The following is a 15,214-nucleotide window of genomic DNA, read 5'->3' as shown; positions in this document are numbered from 1 at the left end:
AGGAGCCGATGTCTCGCAGTTCACGATCCAAATTTGAGCCTTGGCAAATAGCAGCATTTAGACTAAACCAAGTGTTTACCAACAAGAATCTGTGAATGTGCAATCATTGGCTCTGCTCTTGTTTATGTGAAGCCAAATTAAACAGCTCTTTTCAAGCGGAGCTTGAGAAGACAAAATCACAATGAGGACTTAATCGTCATAGCGCACTGCTGACAGGGAGTGGACTAATGCTCTGCTTCACCTCTGAATTTAGAGACTGCTTGACTCAACACAGTAATCACCAGGTTTTCCGCTTTAACCACTAACCAATTTGGAACATCATGTTTCTGACCACTTGTGATGATTGGCCAGACGCAAACACACCATGAGCAACATTAGGAGGGAATGTCAGCAAGTTGGTACAAAATGAGAAGCCAAATAAAGACAATAATAAACAACAATCAATGAAATTTTTTTTTATTGCATGAAAGTTTGTTTCAATACAGTGTGTGTGAATATATCTATTATAAAAAAGCAAATATTGTTTTATAACGGATAAAGACTTTAAAGCCAATACACCAGAATATAAAAATCCCAGAAAGTGACAACGTTTTCTTAACTAGAGTAAAATCCTTCATTTGCCAAATTAAAGTGCTACATTTATTTAAGGTGTCATGAAAACAAAAAGCTTTCCAAGGCATTAGATGTGTTTACACCTGTTTTTTGTTGTTAGTTATCTTCAGTGCCACAAATTCATAACTCACTGTCTTTACAGTTGTTGGTTGAGGTAGACGTGAAACCACTAAAGTGCAGGAGGACCAACAGTGCAATTACTAACAATCAATGGTCTGATTAAGGCACAGTAATGACTGAAGACATTGGTGTCCCTCAATTGTCCCTGTACAGTCAAAAATATTTGTCTTAAAATAACAATTCAAGCTACTAAGAGTTATTTATTGCACTTCCTATTAACGCAGTCATGCAAATTTTACACCAGTGCAGAATTCAAGAAGTTGTGCAGAGCCTAGCACATGCACAAACATCTCAGTGGCCACGGTTACATAATGTTTTTAAATTCCGAATTAATTATTATGAATTAAAGTATTCATCGTGTTTAAATGGAAATAGTCATTCTGAATCAAGGTTTATACATGGAAACACGTTTATTCGCCTTTATTCAATTCCGTTTTGGTCTGGGGGTCGGGAAGGGATCTGAATGGACGGGCGAACGTGACGTATTCACGTCTTTTATAGAAGACCCCATGATAAGAACTATTTTCAGTTTTATTTTGACTGTAGTTTTGAAGCAGCAGCTCGACAATAACATACTATTTCACTTTTTTCAGCTGAGGAGGAGATAAGAGATAGAGCAGCGGAAATAGGAGGCAGATGACCATACGCTGGTCAATCAAAGCCAGTGGTTAGCGCAACAGCTGCTCTATCTCCACTCTACATGATGTTAAGTGAAAGGAGAATTTTCGGATGACCCGTGCAACAATTGTAAAGCTCTGTGTCCTGGTGTAGGGCTTCATGTCCCCCAATGAAGCCCGTTTCATTTGCTGATGTCCGTGTGTGCGTAATAAGTCCGTGTGTACGTGTATGTCCACATGCTTATGCTTCCATCCATCCACTCTTTTCGTTATAACCATATCTTCTAAGGCTCTTAGTAAATAAATAGTCTCAGCTCAAGTCCAATGCTTGCTTCGCATGGCCATCCTGGATTATGTCGTTACCAGCGCATCATCGCGAATGGATGAGCATGCACAGAACCACCGGAATGAATTTAAAGTGGAATGAACCAATACAAGGAATTATTCAATTTGGAATTAAAATGAGAATAAACCAGTCACTTCGGATTTAGATTTAATTCGAAATGGCCATTTTTATTCGGAATTAGGTGTTTATTAGGTCATTTGTATTCTCTTTAAAGAGGATTTAACTTTTATTCTGAATGAAAGGGGAATTAAAGCTCTCATGTAAACGTAGCCACCGTGTAATCAATAATCAACCAAACCAATAGGATTTAATGAAAGGCACAACCTGCCTTAGTAACCTGCTTCACTTGTTTTCCACTACAGTTGTCGCTGATGCTGATCTCAGCCGTTTGCGAGTCTGAGGACATTGTAATGTACAACAAGAAATGAACGTGTAAAATATTTGGTCAGTGACGCTAACGCTAGGACTGCAGCGGCTCTCCAAAGTGTCAAAGAGACGTCTCAAAGACGACACAGATGTCCTTGGCACAGCGCTCGTCAGTCACTCCCTTTTTGTTCATGTAAACCTGAAAGCGGATCAGAGAGGCAGCGTCACAGAACACAAGCGCGTTGTCCAATCTGCGTTACAATCTGTTCAGGTGTGATTTGTGACAGATCCAATCAGAGCACCATGATGGGATTTATCACTCGCTGGAGCATGCCAAAGTGGCTTATTTATCTTAATAAATAACTGTAAAATTCAGGTGGGGGGAGAGAATGTTCTGAGATGTTCACATGGATTTATTTGTGTTGTTAATTTTATGACAGTCACTTCTAAGCTAACAAAAAAAAGTGTTTCATACACATGATTTATTTTTACAGGAAAGCTCAGGGGGTAAAAATAACTTCTCAATAAGGAAACTTTGTGAAGGAAAAGCAAAAAATGTGAAAACCTGGCCAGAGCTTGAAATATAGTGTCTAGTGTCGGATTCTCTTTCAACGTGTATAAAAGGAGCACAAGGTTTATATCAGATTATTGAATGTATTAAAACCTTAACCGACAACTATTGAAACTTGACACACAACATGTGGACCATCTCAGTATTTAATAAGTGGTGTTGGACAGTTATGGATGCTGGAGTAATCTGATCCAAGGAGAGCAAACTACAATGAAGAAAGGTAAACGTGAGGGCTCAAACAATGTTACTACCAATCCACCAGTGTGCAGGGTAAGACCGTACCAAATAATACCACTGTGTGCTGGCTCTTTCAAATCAGTATTTTACTCATTTCACTCCTCTGGCTCAGAAGATACAGTTGAGCTGATAAATTTGTGCAGGGACAGAGAGAAAATGAAATGATGCCGACTTTTTCTTATTTCACAAAGACCTGTTTGAAGTTGCAATACGGTATCTATAGTCCCAGACAGATGCACATAAAATGGAATTGAACAATGAATAGCGGCCTCTTATCTGCTCAGTGTCTGAAGGGGAAATACATCACAAATGAATTTCACAGGGAAAAAATATGGACATTCTCTATTACAGTAATCCCCATAGAAAGTTTACCCCAAATCGCGATGAAGTTAAACCCAATATTTCAAAAAAGATACAGGGCAAAAGAAAGCGGCTTTTTTAGAATCATCGCTAAAATGATCTCAAAATTACATTATGAGGGAAAAAAGATTATACAGAGAGTGTCTGTGATACTATCACAGGATGTGAATCTACAAAGGGACAATTTCCCTCTTGGAATTAATGTTATGATGTCCCAATGTTTCCAAGCAGATACTTGAAATTAAAATGGTAATCAAGTGTCAGAGTTATGCGCCTCATCTGTTGCAGTGCTGCAATAATGTGGAGGTGAGCAATGAAGTCTGAAGTTAAAAGAAGTCCCAGGTTAGGTTAGACTCTTATTTAGTTGCAGCCTTGTCTGAGGGCAGAGGTGAATGTGGAGGTGTATTGTGTACCTCTTTGGCTGTGTGCAGCAGTGAGACAGCCTCTGCTCTGCCTGTCTGTTGGACCATCTGGTAGAAAAGCCCATCCTGGTTCTGCAGCAGCACATATGGCTCGTCATACTCTTGGATCCTCCCAGCATCCAGGACCTGCAATCATGCATAGAATAGTGGGTGCGCATGTACAAGTCTGTATACTTTACTAGAGGGAAAAGTGACATTTCAGCTGTTCTGCTGCTGAGTGATGCATGCAGTGTGTGCAGGTTGAATGGGGAAACAGTAGGTCTGAGCTTATAGGAACCATCCATTTTACATGACTCACACAGCGACGCCTGCTCCTGCTCCACAACGGCTGTGGACAATGAGTGAAACCAGTTAGCAGTGTGCAGGTGTGCTACGCTGACACTGACAGACAGGTGATCAGAGATTTAAGCATGTGTTTAGCCGGGTGCTTTAGCTGCATATAGGTGGTCCTCAGTGAAAGCCAACAATCACACCTTTAGAAGAACACTGCGGGAAAATTACCATCATTTCTGTGCCATCGTTTGCAATGTGCACCAAAGAATAGTGCCTATTCAAGCCTTTTGGAAAGGACTACAATTATATCATAACAAATCCTACAAGGCTCTCCCCGCTTTACCAGTCATGACCAGTAAGTAAAACGAGTAAAACCCACTCCTGCATCTCAGACATTACCTTGTTCTGAGATTCACTTGTAATGATATAAACAATTAAGCCTTACAATAAACCTCGTACAATTAACGCACAACCGTGGGTTGCCAGACGCAGTGCACAAATTCAAACCAAATATATAGTGATCAATGTTACAGTACAAAAGTAAAATGTTTAGGTTATGTTGCATGGTTCATATAGGACCAGTAAATAACGTAGTCAACATAACATAAGCCATACTCGGCTAAAATGAGTTGGACTTTTCCCTACCAATGAAGTGCAAAGTCCTCCATGTGCTCTGTAACTGTTGGCTGATAAAAATAGGTTGATGTCGTTATTTAATTATGTATGGTTTATTTATTAGGGAAAATTATGAATTATCAATACATGGACAACAGTCTCATGCAGGTAACATAGTGTTGTAGCTTTAGCTAATTTGCTGTTATAGCCATACTTTACTTTGAACTTAGGAGATTTTATTTCATGTAGTGCTGTTGATGCACAATAGAAATTGGTGTTTATTTCCAAATCACAACTTTTATTTACAATATTTTACACCAAAGACCTATTAAAGATACATATACTGTATTTATAATCACAATAAAATAATATTTTCTGTATTCCTTTCATCTTCTGAGCTGCGCTTTTCTTATTTACAACTTTATTATTATTTTTTTAAAGATGCTGCCTATGTGGTATTTCTAAGACACAATTTACATTTATCAATATATTACATTATGATGTCATATTTTTTTAAGCCTTTTTAATCAGACTAAAATAGATTAATATTTCTCACTTTTGCATCCTTACCAGCAATATATGTAGATTTTATTATAAATGTTTTAAATGTTGACCACAGTGGTATTCAGGTTCAAACGGCTCCATCTAATTTAATAAAAGGCAACATTTAATCAGTGTTTTTCTAAAGAGCTGGATCAATAAAATGAAAGAACAATCATTTATAGTGAAAGACCACGCTTTAGTTAAATTATTCACAACACCCTTTCACAATAAGAACATTTGATTCTTCAACAATCTCAAATTTCTGGGAATTGGAACATTCAAGTAAAATTTTGATCATAGCTTATTGTATACGCATACACAATACATCATACTTAAGATCACTGGATTTAACACAGCAAATATGTTGGAAACTTAAGGGTGTCAGTACAGGAACAACACAATGATCTACTTTGTGAATAATGGTTAATAATCTATATAAGATATTTGGTATGTTTAACTGATCATGAATTCTGCACTTTTGTGTAGGGTGCATGTGTTTATGTATGTGAATGTGTGTCAGTGCTAATACTTGGACAAATGTACATGTCTGTGTGCTGCTGAGCTGTAAGTGTGGGTGTGTCTGTGCAAATTCTGAGTCATTTCAATAATTGTTGGTCAATAGTTAACAACATGGTTTCAAACTCCCCATTTTATAGTAGCACAGTGGTACCACAACACTTTATCATGTTTTGACTGCCATATATGGAACAGTTGAATAAAAGCTTGGATACAAAATATTAATATTCCAATTCCTGGTCCTAATTAATTTCTCCCAGTGTGTTGTAGCACAGGAGCATTTACCACCAGTATAGGTGTCAAGCACTCCAACCCGCCCTGTTTAATATTTGGCTCTTCTCACCAAACCTCTCAGTAACAGAGCAGCCACTGGGTCATGCTCTGTCCTCTATAGACGCTAAACTAATGCTGCCACAAATAGCACTAATTGGCACCTCTGCAGGCAGTAGCAGGAAAGGGCCAAAGATCAAGTGGCACAAGGGCAGGTTCAATGGAAGTGAACGCTGTGAGTGAGAAACTGTGCCAGCTGTTGAAAAACAGTGCGGGTGAATTTAATTTTGTGGAATAGGGAAATGGCTATAAAGGAAAGTGGTGTTTGTGTCTTTCAAGGGATGTGTTGCCAGGTTGTACTACACATTCTGAAAAAAACTGGAGCTGTATTGAGAAAGTGTGGTGACAGGAAAACATGCATTTAGGGCCAAAGAACTGAAAGAATCTTTTTCCCAAACGTTCATTATATTTTCTTTAAATTACCACCATTCCCAAGGGGAGAGTTCTAGCTCAAGAACTAGATAGTGGAAATTTACTGCACCCTCACTTACCAGTATTCGGTCACAGTCAATAATGGTGTTGAGCCTGTGAGCGATGGAGAGGACAGTACAATCCTGAAACTTGTCCCGGATGGTCTGCTGGATGAGGCTGTCAGTTCTAAAGGAGCAGGGAACACAACACCTGAGAACAAAAAGCTCTTTTCCTTTGGACCCTTAGGCAGGGATTTTACGCAATATGAACAATGGCTCATCAGCATGAAAAAAGTGCTGTGGTAGACATACGAAATGAATGCTATCAGGGCCTTTCTCCCTACAGTAATAAGGTTTGTTAATTTTTCTTATGTTAGACTAATTAAATTTGTCTAATTTCAACAAAACGTCAGAAGACTATTGTCTTCAGTTTGACAAAAAGGCTGTTTTTTAAAGACATCACGTAGGTATGACTGTTATTGTGGCAAGACATTTCAACAATAGTGTTCCCTAAACAACTGTAAATGGAAAGGTTGTACTCCACTTGAAGTCATCTTATCCTCTGACCTTGGGTCAACATTGGCCGTGGCCTCATCAATAACCAGGATGCGGTTTTTCCGGAGTATGGCTCTGGCCAGGCACACCAGCTGCCTCTGCCCCACGCTGAAGTTAGAGCCTGACTCCGTCAGCATCGTCTCTAGTTTATTAGGCAGCTCCTCCACCACGGCCTTCATCTGCACCTGGAGAGAAGGAGAGCAGAACCCCAACCCTTCATTACCCACACATAAAAGGCTCCTGTGGGGATGTCTTTAAAGAGCCATCCAAACACACCCATTAAACTGCCTGGCACAATGCAGGGCCAGGTCCACTGGTGACCTTGGCCAGTGCTCTCTTGTGGGCAGCCTCTAGCTTTAATCCAGGCCACCAAACCCATTCAGAGGCAAGACCAGGAGCTGAAGCCCTTCACTAAGGGGGAGCCTTCATCCTGGTTGGCCTGACTGCCCAAACACATCTCCCCTAGCACATTCAATGGCTCCCAGTTACAAGCCGCACATTGAGCTGGGCCCCATAGCCCTAATGGGATTTCCCCCCATGACTTGTGGTGAGCAGGGAGGCTGAATGGCAGCATTGTACTGGGGGACAGAGGGATCCCCCCTGGGCCGGCAAGGGGGAATCATTTAGAGCCACACTGGAGTACCTCTTGAAGTGCATTCCACAGGTCCTCATCTGTGTGCTGCCTAAAAGGGTCCAGATTCTTCCTCATCGTGGCCGTGAAGAGAACTGGGTCCTGTGGATAGATGGATATAGAAAGGGAAGACCGTGGCCAGTTAAGATAATGACAACGGGGAAGATGTCTGAAAGGGTTAAGACAGGCTTTATGGAGGACCACTAGGCAATGTGTGAGGGGAAGATGTTCACAAAGGCCTTGCTCCACTCAGGACCTCCATTCAATGGTCTGGCCAACTAAGCTTCAATAAGTTGATCTTTTTACTTGGAAAACCAAGGCTTTGCTTTGGTGCTGTTGGAGAATAGCAGTGCAAGGTTATCTAACAATATAATAGTACACAATAGTGTCCCAGAGTCAGCATTGTAATTAGAAAATTATTAATTTGCTGGCACATGACAAAATGATTCATAACATTGCATCAAAACAAAAAAGGGATCTTATTCTGATGGCCTTCTGGGGCCATTTCTTTCTGGTTCAACTGTAAGTACTGTTGTTTCCTCCTTCAGTTGAAGGCATGCACAATAGACCCAAAATAGACACTAAACAGTCAAAGAGTGTCAGACCTGGTTCTGTGAAAAAACCCTGGAACCAAACATAACAACCTTGGATCAATCTGACACTGAGAATGTTCATGTACATACCTTTAATTTAATTTAAATGTTCTACTGCACTACTTATCAATGCTCTACTGCACTATTTTCCTTTTATTATTACTATATTTCATTATTATCTTTCTTTTCTATTATTTTCCTTCTTTTATCTTATTTTTTAATTTTTATTTTGTATCTATTTATTTATTTTTTATACTATTATTATTATTATTATTATTATTATTATTATTATCATCATCTTGTTATTTGCACATTCTAGTCTAACTACTGTTTATATTTATACTTATGTTTATACTTATTATCATCTTTTCTAGTTGATTGTTTATTGTTGAATGTTTTCACTATTGGAGAGAACACAGTTGACCGAGTCAAATTCCTCGTGTGTACAACATACACTTGGCGAATAAAGCTGATTCTGATTCTGATTCTGATTCTGAAAATAGTTTATTGATGTGTGGGATTATTTGAGCGCAGCAATGGCCTTTTGAGCTATCAGTGCACTAACCTACCTTGGAAAATCTGGATTGGTACCCATACCTCCCAAACTACAGATTTAATATTAACAAAAGACAAATGTAAGATTTGGTTAATTTGTAATACCTCCATTGAAAAAAAAAAAAAAAAAACATCTCAAAATGTTGACCAGAATTTCCAGAACAACACATCAAATAAGTTATCTCATTAAAAGTTATTCCCTTTTGTTGATCAGTTTGGGTGTCACGGGTATGGTTTCATGGCCATGTATGCACCTGTAGAGATATAGCCACATAACCAACTTTGACAAAAGGAATTCTGTGTATCTTCAACAGTCCGTGATTACTCGTTAACTACAGCCAGAGTGTCAGGCGCAATAAATGAAAAAGCAGGCTGAATGCTTCACTCTAATAGAAAACAATGGCATGTTTACAGGCAGTGGGATCTTGTGAGGTTATCATCACATAATTTCAAGATGGAGGAACACGGCTCTTAAACTGTAAAGTAGTCCCATTTTCAAAAGGCCATTATTGATCTTTTAATAAGTAAAATATTTTAGGCCAAACTTTATCACTGTGTAGATGAAAAAGGCTGAAAACTTACAGACATGGTTTAATAACTTTTTATTTTCTGGTAAAAGCTGAAAAAGAGCAGCCTGGCCTCTCATTTAATCAACTAAAATATGTATTCAAAAATCCTGCTTCAGTGTTTGCGTAATTTAACATTTACTAAAAGACTGGTTGGCATTAACAAAAGCCTCTCATACCTCTTATGGTACAAAGGGGGAAGCAGATAAGGTTTCCAATGGCATAATTTCCACATTGTATTATCAGTGAACAAACATTGGTATTTTCTTGGAAATATAACACAGATTTTAGGGCACTTAGATGGTTATAATGACCGTTTGAAACGTTAATGAGATGTAGCTGTAATGGAGTGACGCAGCCAAAACTGATGCTTTCATTGTAAGGCAACTTGATAACCCCCAGATAGGAATCTGGGCCTGAATCAAGATTAAAAAATGTTCACCTGGCAACTGTGAGATTGGACCAGGAGCAAAAGTAAAAGTACACAATGGCTATAAAAGGGTGAGTGTCCTGCACTACGCTTGCAGAACTACTGCACTAAATGTGACTCACTATCCACACCTTCATCTCTGCGCTCTTAAAGGGCTGCTTCATTGCCAGTGTTGTGACTGCAACACTGAAACAGAATACTGCATGCACTCGTGGGAAAACATACAGATTTACAGAGTTCACAAGCATTAAAAAAAGAAGTAAAAAAACACTGTCATGTGGGTGAGACAAATAAAGAATAACTGCTCGAGAAAAAGCTTTCAGCTTCTCATTCTTGTTTGCTTTGCTTCAAAAAATGTTCCACCTCTTTACATCCAATGAGCTTTTCCCTCTGTCACCAAAATTCCACCTTGTCATTAAACCAGCTGAAGTTCCAATTCAAACAGGTTTTGTGACACAATTTAATTGAGGGTTCAACACTAGGTGGAAAAAACTGCTTTCAAGCACAGCCTTCCATACACCGATTATGTGCTCTACCAACTCTAAGCTCACTGTTTGCCACAAAATTCATTTTTACCAAGTCATTCCTGAGAATTCAATAGAAATGAATCCCTCATAATGCTAAATGGCAATATAGATTTATCATAATCCAATCTCTAGGTGGAAAACTCCTTTCCGAGAAAGTATTCACATCACAACGAAAAACTGAAATCCCCATTCCACTGAATGCTAAAATCCTCCTTTGTGAATTTAAATAAATTAAAGACAACTCCCTATTGCTAAGTTTGTAAAACTACAGGTGAAGTAGAGAAAATACAGCACTTCTCTAAATATGTGCTGCCTACACAATGAACCTGCCGTCTAGAATGTGATTCAGATGGGCGTGCAGCTAAAGTTTTGACTCTCAACCTGCCACTTTGCACAAGCCTTCCTCTAGGAGGGCAGACACAGTAAACATAATCTCATCAAACATACATCACATCAATCTCAAAGTAGTTTAGATTAAAAAGTAAAACTTTATCCAAGGCTGTAGCAATGCCAGAAACCTATCAGATCCATAGAAATGCATTAAAGAAAGTGTTTTTGGGCATCTTGGCTGCGCACTGGAAATGTTTGAGACTAGAGCTAAGTCACAGTGTACAGGGGGACTCTGGCTGTGAGGATGGGGGAGAATGCTTCTAAGTAGCTTTCCCATGTTTTGGGGGTAGAGGGCTAATCCTCTGTCAGGGATGGGGAACTGCTCTCTTCACAGTGCAGGCCGTGGGAGTCTTCTTCCCTCCCTCCACTCTGCTGACACTCACCCGCAGGCTGGCATTTTCTTAATGCCATATCAGTTTCAACAAGCGGAAATAAAGTTAAACTGTCTCAAGGCATCCGTTTGTCTCAATTTCAGAAATCCCCGGAGTGACGACTGTAATTCTCCTCACTTGTTTCAGATTTTTTAAAGCCAGGCATATAGAAAAAGACCAAAGCATGACAGATTCTGTAACCATCATTCAACTAAATATTGCTGCCATTTTTCAATCATGTGAAAATCATTGAACCTTACAGAAGCTGTCAAAAAAGGCATTTTTAAAAGAACTAAGAGGGACTGCTCTATTTGAGTCCAGGTAGACAACGCTGAAAAATGTATTGCTTGGCTTATCAGTTGAGATTATAGTGATTTGTTTATAACACACCTGTGGGATGATTGACATTTTCTGACGGAGAGTGTGTAGACCAATCTCAGACGTCAGGAAGCCATCGATAATAATTCTTCCCTCAGGTTCTGCCAGCCGGAACAAGGCAGAGATCAGAGAGCTTTTACCAGCACCAGTGCGTCCAACGATGCCAACCTAAAGCGAAAAGAGGTTGCATCAGAAATACCAATGAAATATTTACAAATAGATTTGTCATCACATACCTCTCAGTACTTTGTTTAGCCATAATTAAATATTAGAGTATTCAATTCAATTCAAATGTATTTATAGAGTGCCGAATACAATAAGTCATCTCATGGCACTCATTACAAACTATAGTTAGCTTTTAATGAAAAAGCCCAACATTTCCTCAAGTGGAAGCGTTGGCAACGATGGAGAGTTTCTGTTTCTCCATTTTTAACATACAGAAACCTCCAGCAGAGCCATGTTTATAACTAAACATAAAGTACCCCAATAATATTTAACAAAAACTGATACTACTGAAAAGAGATCAAACTATATCACAATTAAGTTTTTAGTAGATACAAGGCAATAAACCTTCTTATCTCTGCTTATCTTGAGAAAAATATTTATATCATTGTGGTGAAATACACATTCCTGTATGTTTATGTATGACTGAAGCCAATGATACTGGACAAAGTAAAATTCCTGTGTATAGTAGCAGCCAATTGTAGTGGTGAAAAGCTGTAAGAGAAACTGTCAGGAGACATAAAACCCTTTACCCCTACGACCTAGGAGATCACTCCCTTAGGCTGTCACAGTCAGAGCCCCGACACTTATCAACCCAGCCATTGTGAAATCAGCCGCCCTGGCCAACCATAGCCATGCAAAATACACCCCTCCTGCATCAAACATGATTTCAATCATCCTCAACCTTCTCTCTCTGCCTCCCTCTCTATATTCCTTCCCTTCTCTGCTCTGGCCTCTCTTCTCTTCACAGTGAATAAACGGTTGTCATTGGCAGGTAGCTTAAAATGCAAATTAGAAACAAATGGATACACTTGAACAGTCTTAATTACATGATATGTATTCCATGAATGACAAATGGTATAGTCCTGAAGATTCAGCAGTACAATACAACGTCCTTTCAATAATTGATTTGAAAATAATGCCACATAAAAAAGAATCATACCACACCTATCCAAGCTGCGTATATAAACCTTCAGTGAGTGAGCACAACGGCAAAACATAAAGACCTTTTCCCATGGTGTGAAAATAATGTTGAGGTTCTTGAGGACCAAAGGCTCGCTGGCACTGTAAGAGAAGTTGACTCTGTCAAAAGTGATGGATCCTGTCTTCGGCCAATCACTCGGAGGCAGTTTATCGGTCTCCCAAAGAGCCTCGCTCTCCAACTCAGAGTACTCAACCACTCTCTCCACTGAGGTCATCTACAAACAGAATGTATACAGGAACTGTTTAATCCAGATAATCGTAATTAAACTGATTTTTGAATTCAAACAATGCTTGGATAACGTGAAAAAGGACACATATACCATAATGGAGTGGCTTTAACTGGTGGTGAAAAGAAGATGGTGAATAATAATCTACAGCCTAATTTTTCTGTACACAATGGCAAGGGTCTAAAGTTATGAGTTTTGGGTGTATTGTCCTGTTTATTGTTGCCTAATGAATGCATATAATCATGACTCCCAATATCTGTTTTTTATCCCCGAGATAGACTTCTCTCCAGTCCAATGTGTACCTCGCCTTGGACCCTAAATCAGTTTGAATAAACTCCAGAAGACATTACAATAATTTACAAGATAAGCAGGTAAAGAAGATTTGACAAAGTATTGATAAGTAAACAAATGGCGGATTGAAAGACAGTCGAAAAGCCATCATGTCTGATGACTTATGAATCATGACTAATTGTGACCAACCCCTCTATGAGAATAAACTAAAAACATGAAGAAGTGGAGATGTTCCTACCATGTTCTCAATCTCAGCGCTCTGCCTGACGCCCCATTGAAACATGCCAGTAAGTGTGATAGCATAGGACAAAGCTAGACCCACTGCACCAGGTTCTAGTTCTGTAAAAAAAAAAAGTCTTAGAATCTCCCTTCAGTGTATTTCATGTTTACATATTGTAGTCAAACATTACCATTATTAAGATAAAGACATCCAAATGCAATAATGGTGACAAAAACGGTACAAATCCCATCGAGACGTACTGCAAACCAGCGAGATGTCGTGAGGAATAAGAACCAAGCCTCTGTAAACACAAGTTTCACAAATACAATATACATTCATTAACATAAAATATTAAAGGTATGGAGGAGGATTTTCCCGGAGTTTAGAAAAGAAACGCCCTCTCCATTTTTTTTTTAAAATGCACATGCGCAACACTCTACCTGCTCCCAAGAGGGAAAGGCCTATTAAACGTGCAAGAGAGCGTTGGTGTCGGCATCGCTCATATAAGCTTACTTTCCAAAAGAAAATTTGCACTTTTCCCACTATGTCAGACTTGCCACCGGTAAGTAAAAGAGCTTCAATGAATGGCTGAGACCGTAGCTCACGAGACACAAACACTTGAAAGTGCACAGCAAGCAAAAACTAGCTAAGGACGAACACATACGACGGCCTTACGTAAACATATCACCAAAATCATTGACAATTAGGAGGACCAATAGTCTTGATGATCCACCCAGAATTTGAAGCCAAAATATTTTGGCTTTAAATTGATGCCACATTACATTGAAATCAATATAAATGACGCAACCTAAAGTTATCTCCCCTCAAGCAACGTGACATGCGTGATTTGAGCGACTTGTCAAGCACAACCTCGTTGCTCAAAGTAGAAAAATTTGAACTTTTTAAGCGACAACTCCCCCAGCCGTCACTGTCTGTATTGCAGAGACAGCAGCCCCTTACACCCGCTAGAGTGAGATGGCTGCAGCCAGGACCTCTTCAATTTTCCGGGGCAAAAATAAAGCAGTTAACTTCTTGAATAACCCTATATTCTGTGTGAACTCATCCTTTAGTAACCCCGTAAGTTGAACATTTAAACAGTAAAAGCGGCGCCGTCTATGGAGAAGAAGTGATCAACCCTCTCTCTACCACATCAGTGGCAGACAAACACACACACATACACTCTTCCCTGGTCATCACGTCACTGGAGCGATGGAGTGACCAATAAGTGCTACTATGTTCAAGCGACTCATCAGGCCGATTGAAGTGATTGCAATAGCTACAGTCACGTTCGGTGTGAACGCACCTTTACAAGTGTCTTTATGCGTTTCGTGAGCTAAGGTTTCAGCCATTTATTGAAGGTCGCCGTTCTCACCGGGTAAGTAAGGTTGTATGAGCGATGCCAATACCAACTTGTAAACAGAGAGCTGTGCACGAGGAAAACTTGTACACGCTCTCTTGCACTCGTTTTAATAGGCGTTCCCTCTTGAGAGCAGGTGGAGTGTTGCGCATGTGCATTTTTTCAAAAAGTGGAGAGGACATTTCTTTTCTAAACTTCGGGAAAATCCTCCTCTATGCCTTTAAGTCTTTGAATCGTACAAATGAATAAATGCTAAATGAAGAATAATTTATAACCAACCAAGAGCTTTTTAATGGGCTTTTTAAGTGAAGGACATTTTTTAATTTTTCACCTGAGTGACGGTCTTGATACTCATCAAACACTTGCTGAAATCTCTGCTGAACCTTAAAGGCACGAATGGTGCTCAGGCCTTGAAGAGATGAAGAGAGATGGGAAAAGACAGGACTCCGTGCTGAAGTGGAAGAAAACAAAGAAGAGCATTTGTAAGCAGGAAGAAACGTCTTGAAAAAAAATGTTGTGGGGATTTTGTTAAAAGTTTTCTGAAAAGTTTTGTACTAAACATGCATCAAATTGATGACA

General features: G+C 39.4%; 1 protein-coding gene across 6 annotated transcripts in view; it reads right to left on the bottom strand.

Moving 5' to 3' along the window:
* Positions 1-496: 496 nt before the first annotated feature.
* Positions 497-15,214, bottom strand: part of abcc4 (ATP binding cassette subfamily C member 4 (PEL blood group)) — a 45,123-nt gene continuing 30,405 nt past the window's right edge. For 4 of the 6 annotated variants that reach the window (XM_028435651.1, XM_028435654.1, XM_028435652.1 and 1 more), the window contains 10 exons: positions 14,967-15,086; positions 13,469-13,579; positions 13,297-13,397; positions 12,564-12,755; positions 11,347-11,502; positions 7,537-7,626; positions 6,906-7,078; positions 6,420-6,525; positions 3,643-3,777; positions 497-2,260 (listed from right to left, as the gene is read on the bottom strand). In XM_028435651.1, coding sequence (XP_028291452.1) covers positions 2,183-2,260; positions 3,643-3,777; positions 6,420-6,525; positions 6,906-7,078; positions 7,537-7,626; positions 11,347-11,502; positions 12,564-12,755; positions 13,297-13,397; positions 13,469-13,579; positions 14,967-15,086 — 1,262 coding nt within the window. In that variant the 3' untranslated portion in view covers positions 497-2,182. Of the gene's footprint in view, positions 2,261-3,642; positions 3,778-6,419; positions 6,526-6,905; positions 7,079-7,536; positions 7,627-11,346; positions 11,503-12,563; positions 12,756-13,296; positions 13,398-13,468; positions 13,580-14,966; positions 15,087-15,214 lie in introns of those variants that run through there. The other 2 variants (XM_028435653.1, XR_003672639.1) reach the window with 2 other exon arrangements.

Source organism: Gouania willdenowi, chromosome 21 (genome assembly GCF_900634775.1).
Source record: "Gouania willdenowi chromosome 21, fGouWil2.1, whole genome shotgun sequence".
NCBI lineage: Eukaryota > Metazoa > Chordata > Actinopteri > Blenniiformes > Gobiesocidae > Gouania > Gouania willdenowi.
This window is presented reverse-complemented; position numbering and strand designations above follow the sequence as displayed.